General features: G+C 44.4%; 1 gene segment (V, D, J or C); it reads left to right on the forward strand.

The window, feature by feature from the left end:
* The first annotated feature begins 4,290 nt into the window (after positions 1-4,290).
* Positions 4,291-4,836, forward strand: LOC118846492. The segment is given in 2 exon segments: positions 4,291-4,355; positions 4,520-4,836. Coding segments are annotated over 2 exon segments (363 nt in total).
* The last annotated feature ends 1,164 nt before the right edge of the window (positions 4,837-6,000 follow it).

A 6,000-nucleotide genomic window follows, 5' to 3' on the forward strand; every position in this document is an offset into this window, starting at 1 on the left:
GCTCTAACTTTTGCTTAAAATCACAAACACATTTTCCAAAACATTTCTAGAATTATTTTCCTTTCTTAAAAACAGTTTAAAATTTTTTATTCTGATGTTAAAAGGAATGCTCACTAAACTTTCCTGAAGACAATTATTTAGAAGGTTTTAAAATGATAGACATCTCCTTCTTTTTCCTTAAAGCAAATTAACCCTTAAATGCTGGAATTAATTAACTAAGTTGGTGCCAAATGTCCTCATTCTCAAATATTGCACAAAATTTCTAGATATTACAAAGTTCCTTAGTCAAAAAGTGTTGTAATGGGGAGGACACTTAGTTTCTATAATTACGTAGCCAATTAAATTTACCTTATCACAATAATAAGGTTTACCAGGACTTTAAAAAGCTTTTCTCCATAAGAATTCCTCTACACAGAAAACCATACAAGATTGATAAGAATTCATGACTAGATGGTTTCAAAAGTTCTTGTTTCAGTTAATAACCTCAATTTCTTAATTAACTACAATTCTTAATCTAAAAACTTCTCAATTACAAGAGGAATTATTTTAATCACTAGTGGTAACATTTTAATTTCTAAGGCCCAATACTCTTAGCATTGTAAAAGATTGCCACATTTTTCAATATTGCTGATACATCTGTTTGTCAAATTACACAATTTAGAAATGTAACAGTGCCCTAAACATAATTATGCATTTTAAAACTCGATACAACCCATTTATCAATTTAGGTGAACACATTTCTAAATCTCCATGCAATCCAAGAGATTTCTAAATGTCTTTCATCTCATCATTATTTGGAACTATAACCTTAAATCACCAGATATATTCTCATAATAGAAAACTTTTTTCACACAGAAAGTCTGTTCTTATGGTTAAATATCAGTATTGTTAATTATTTACTTGTTATAACCACATATAACAGTTCCAAATTTTATCACATCCCTTTGAAAACCCAATTCACATATATCAAAATCAGCTTAAAATTGCTATGATATCATTTCTTACCACACAATGGTCTTCTCAAATTTCACAATCTAAGAGAATTTTTTGGGAACACAATGCAAGTTTAGAAATACAGAAACAATAATTTTCAGATGACATCTATTGCATTTCCAGATTTCCACATATAGAAATTATTCAGCTTATTACTTTTGGTATTTAAAAACCACTTCAAAAGTTAACAATTACATTAAATCAGAAAGAGATAATAATAATGTTGTATCTATCATATACCAGACTTTATGTTAAGCATTTTACAATCATTATCATTTTGATCCCATAACAACCATCATTATTATTTTCCCTTTACAAATCAGGAAACAGGTGAAACAGAGATTAAAATACAGTTTTGCAACTGGAACACGGAAGTGTAAAGTTACCTAGAGCAGAAGCTAGTATCCCAGTGGTGATAATTCTGGGAGGCAGAAAGTCCAAATTCATCTACCTTACCCTTCCCCCACAACTGCAGAAGTTACTGAGCCTAGGGCAGTTTGCAGCTGCTAGGACAGAGTGGGCAGAATGCATAGGACCTGGGTGACAATTCCAAACTTTGCCAAAAAGGATGGGCTACAAAGGTATCCAGGGGGCACAGGACTGTCATGATACTGTCAGTCTGTGAATTTCTGTCCTTCTCCTCCTTTTGCCAGGTGGGGAAGGGTGATTTAGGTTTTCCCTACAGTTCTCCTGCATTATCTTCTCCTAACCTCATTTGGGAGGAAAGGAGTTTGTTTTAGCTGCTTTGACTTTTACTGCAGCTCTGCAGCTCAGAGACAAGACAATGGTGAAAGATCTCAATGATTTTAACTCAAGTAAACTTCACCTAAGTGATCAGCATTGGGAGGGTGTTTTAGCAAGAGTGAGCTCCTGGAGGGATTTTACAGTCTCAGGAGTTCTCTCCCAAAATTCCAACTAATAAGTTTCCAAACTTTTTAATGATTAAATCCCAGAATCTGCTAAAATGTTTCAGCTCTATTTTTTTTCTTTAAGTCCGGTTGGCCAGACCAGACATTGAAAAAGAAAAAAGAGTCTCTGTTTCCCTAACTGCAGCCTTAGAATTCTCTGGCTACCTCTGTTTCAGATTTTACACAGTATAGACATAGAGCACATGTTCTCACACAGACAATTAACAGACAATTAACAAAACAAATACAGAACAAATACAGACTGAGCTCAGAGTTTAAACAACAGAGAATTAGAAGCTTTCATGAGTTGGCTATTAGCACCCCTATGGTCTTTGGGGAAGCCTTGGCGTTCCTGATTTTTCTGACTCTCCATATCTTATCCCTTAGGAAGGGGGAAAGGGGAGATGGAGGAAGCAGAACAGAGTTACCTCCGGATCAGAGCCTTTCCTGGGAGGCAGAGGGGGAGGGAAAAAGCAAAATGCAGTTTTTCTCCCCAGGACCAGAGCCTCCAAGGGAAGGAAGGAAGAAAGTGGAGGAATGGTTGGACTTCTAATTCTAGTTTTTGACTGATCCATAGCTAATTTTCTAGATCAATCAGTTTTTCCAGGGGATCTATGCGTGTTTGACCACAGATTTGACCCTTGCCCCCAGAGCTAGCTTAAAGGGAATTTTCAGACTTCAACCCATTTTGTGGGAGTCTTTTTGGAAGCTGGGAATGGAGACAACTTACCCCCACCTTGTCAAGGCCAAAATTCCAGGAAAAATTAATGCTATGGCGCCCAAAAGCATTGGCAAGGTTGGGCTGAATTGTCCCGTTTCCATCATTTCCATCTGAAAGTCACGGCACCATAACGGTTAAACCTGAAAATTTGGTTGAAGCAAACAACAGAGCTAGGTGATAGAAAAATCCATGTTGTTTATTATTTTCCCTTAAAGCATAGCTAAGCTAGCTTATTTGTACGTACAAGGAGTCAAAGCATAAGCTCTGGTTGCCTGAACAAAGGAATGAGAAAACTTATATACATTATTTTAGCAGACCTAGCAAGCCTGTATTACCTCATTTTTTATGACCCCCATGTATATTTAACCATGATACAAGAAGAGGATTTCCCTTAATGAATAGGGTTGTAAAGAATGTCGACAAAAGTCAGTTGAAACTACAGTCCAGCATCTCTGTGTCTCATTACATTCCATAACATAGTATATATCTGTAGAATATTAAGCAGGGTAATCTCTCTTGGGGTTAGGGTAATGTCCTTTAATGATCTGGCCTTGTTGACAGAGGTAAGGGTATTTCCTGAGCAAACTTTTAGAGAGAACAAAGAAGCCCAGGTCCTGGATCTTCATCCAGTTACTCATTAATTCAGGCTCTGGGTCTAGTTGAAATTAAAAATGATATAAAATAGTATAATATTTTCCACAACCCCTAACTTTGCTTCCCAAAGGGCCTCAATGTTTGGAGAATCTGCCTAGAATCAGAGATGAAAACAGACCGTTTTGGGCTGGATCAGTGAAAGCCACAGCTGGAAGGGAGCCTAGAGATGCCCTGGTCCAACCACCCTCATTTTACCATGGGGGAAGGGAGCCCCACAGAGAGGATGTGTCTGGCTTCCTTCCTCTGTAATCCCCTGGGAGGCCTGAGCAGCAGGAGCCCAGGGGATGTGGGGGCAGAAGCTGGGCAGATTGTCTATTACAATTGTTCCTTTCCATGCTCATGAAGGCAGCTCTGGACTGGAGGCCAGGCAAGGCAACAAGCATATCTTAATCCTTCCTGTGCACCAGGCCCTGTTCTAAGTGCTGGGGATTCCAGTGCAAATAGATGGAGAAGCCCTGCCCTCTTGGAGCTTATGTTCTAACAGAGAAAGACAGCCCAGGAAAAGGATTCATAGTGATGGGGGAGAGAAGTCCCCATTCCACGGTGTTCCTGAAGCCTGCAGAGTCAGAGGCACAGGGGGAGGGGATGAAGCCTGGCTGTCCCCAAGCAGGTCTGGGGGTGAAGTCAACAACGGGAGGTGAGGGCAGCATGGTGGAGGGATGGGCCATGGTGAGAAGGCTCCAATGCACAGGGAAGGTCCAGGAGGAGAAAACAGTTGAACTACATTGACAAGGTCCTGGAGCATCAGACACAGGCCTGGGGGTGGGGAATAAACCGGACTCCCAGAATCCCAAAATCTCAGAGCTGGAAATGACCTCAGGGGACATGATGACCCTCCCCTGCCAGAAGAAGGAGCCTACATGGTAAGTCAGTCATCACCTGAGTCCCCTCCTTCAGGCATCCAGAGCAGGAGCAGATTTGCATGTAGGGGCCTCCTCCCTGCAGGGCCTGGGCTGGTCTTAAGAGAGCCCTGGGGGAGCCCAGCCCCAGCTGGGGAGCCTCAGGACACAGAGCTCTGGGACGAACCTTGACCATGGCCTGGATCTCTCTGCTGTTCTCACTCCTCACTGTCTACACAGGTGAGGCTTCCCTGGGTCTCCTCCCTATGACTAAGGCACCACAATGTCTCAGACCAGGCTTAGTCCTGCCCTGAGCTCATCCTGAAGCTGCTTGAGGGGTCAGCATCCCCTTGGGGGAGAGACGCCCCTGCCTCTGACCACTCTCTTCTTTCCTTCTCTTGCAGGTTCTGGAGCCTCCTATGTGCTGACTCAGCCATCTTCAGTGTCCAAAGGCATGGGAGAGACAGCCTCCATGTCCTGTGCTGGGGATGGAATTAGTAGTTACTATGCAAACTGGTACCAGCAGAAACCTGGGCAGGCCCCTAAGCTCGTGATTCATGATAATGACAAGAGGCCCTCAGGGATCCCTGACAGACTCTCTGGCTCCACCTCAGGGAACACTGCCACCCTGAGCATCTCTGGGCTTCAGGCTGAGGATGAGGCTGACTATTACTGTCATGTGTGGGATAATACTAAAGCTGCTCACAGTGACACAGACTGATGGGGAAGTGAGACAAAAACCCCTCAGGCCTGCTCCCCCTGTGCCCTCCCCTCTGGGCTCCAGAGAGGTGCCTGCTGAGCACAGAACAGAAACAGCTTCTCCCTCGGGGCCCTTCTCCCCCTCCTCTTCTGCCTGGCTGGCCCCTTCCCCCTCTCTGACCCTCCCACTCTAAGGATCCTTCCCCCTCCCCAGCCCCTCATCTGCTCCTTGTCTCCCTCCTCGTGTTGTCCTCTCATTCCTGGAGTTCTGCTGCCCGCCTGAAAGCCTGTTTTGGCCTCTCCCCAGCTTTGAAAGCTGTTCTGGTGCCAGGATCCAGGAGTGAGGAAGGAGCCCTCTGAAGATCTCCCAAATTCCACTCCAAACTGCCTCAGAATGCATCCAGGAGCAGGGAAACAGCTTAGCAGTCAGACAAGAATGCTGAGTTCCACTGGGAGCAGCAGCAGCAGCAGCAGCAGCAAGGCTCACAGCAGGGGCCCTGCAGCAAGGCTCCAAGTGTGGGACAAATCACCTTCAAGGCCCCAGCCTCCTGCTAACCAGCAGCCCCCTAAGCAAGTGAGCAGTCTGTACTGCCAAATAAGGCCCCACCTCAATGACCCCTCCCCCAGCACAAGCCACCAGGAAGCCTAACTGTTAGTGAGACCTGGCCCTGGGTCTAGCCAAGAGAGAGACCCTGTTTCCATAGCAGCCCAGCAGCTGAGCCCCATCCCTGGGCCTGGTCACGGTTGCTGAACCTTACATTCAGGAGAGGACAACAGGGAATCCCCGCTGCCAGTACAAGCCAGAAGGGAAGCCTACCCTCCTGGGAAAGCAAGCAGCTAAGCCCAGATAGATGTTCAGTGAAATCCAGCAGTGAGACCCAGGGCCCCAGCACTAAAACCTTGGCAACTGTTGTGGTGGAAGCATCTCAAAGAATTCAGTCAGACCACCTCTAATCCAAGTATATGCATTTATTGAGATTGATGCCTCCCATGAAGCAGGCTAAGTTCCAAGAGGAACCAGCAACTTCAGAGAAAGCAAGATGGATTTTATAGGGGAAAGATACTGATTACACAAGCAAAATTCACATGGAATATAGCAATATGATTAATATTAAAAAGGCAGAAGAGTTAGTTAAGGGATTAGGTAATGCAGGAGGGTTCCTGGCCACAGGGGAACTGTACATGC

Source organism: Trichosurus vulpecula, chromosome 1 (genome assembly GCF_011100635.1).
Source record: "Trichosurus vulpecula isolate mTriVul1 chromosome 1, mTriVul1.pri, whole genome shotgun sequence".
NCBI classification, from domain to species: Eukaryota; Metazoa; Chordata; class Mammalia; order Diprotodontia; family Phalangeridae; genus Trichosurus; species Trichosurus vulpecula.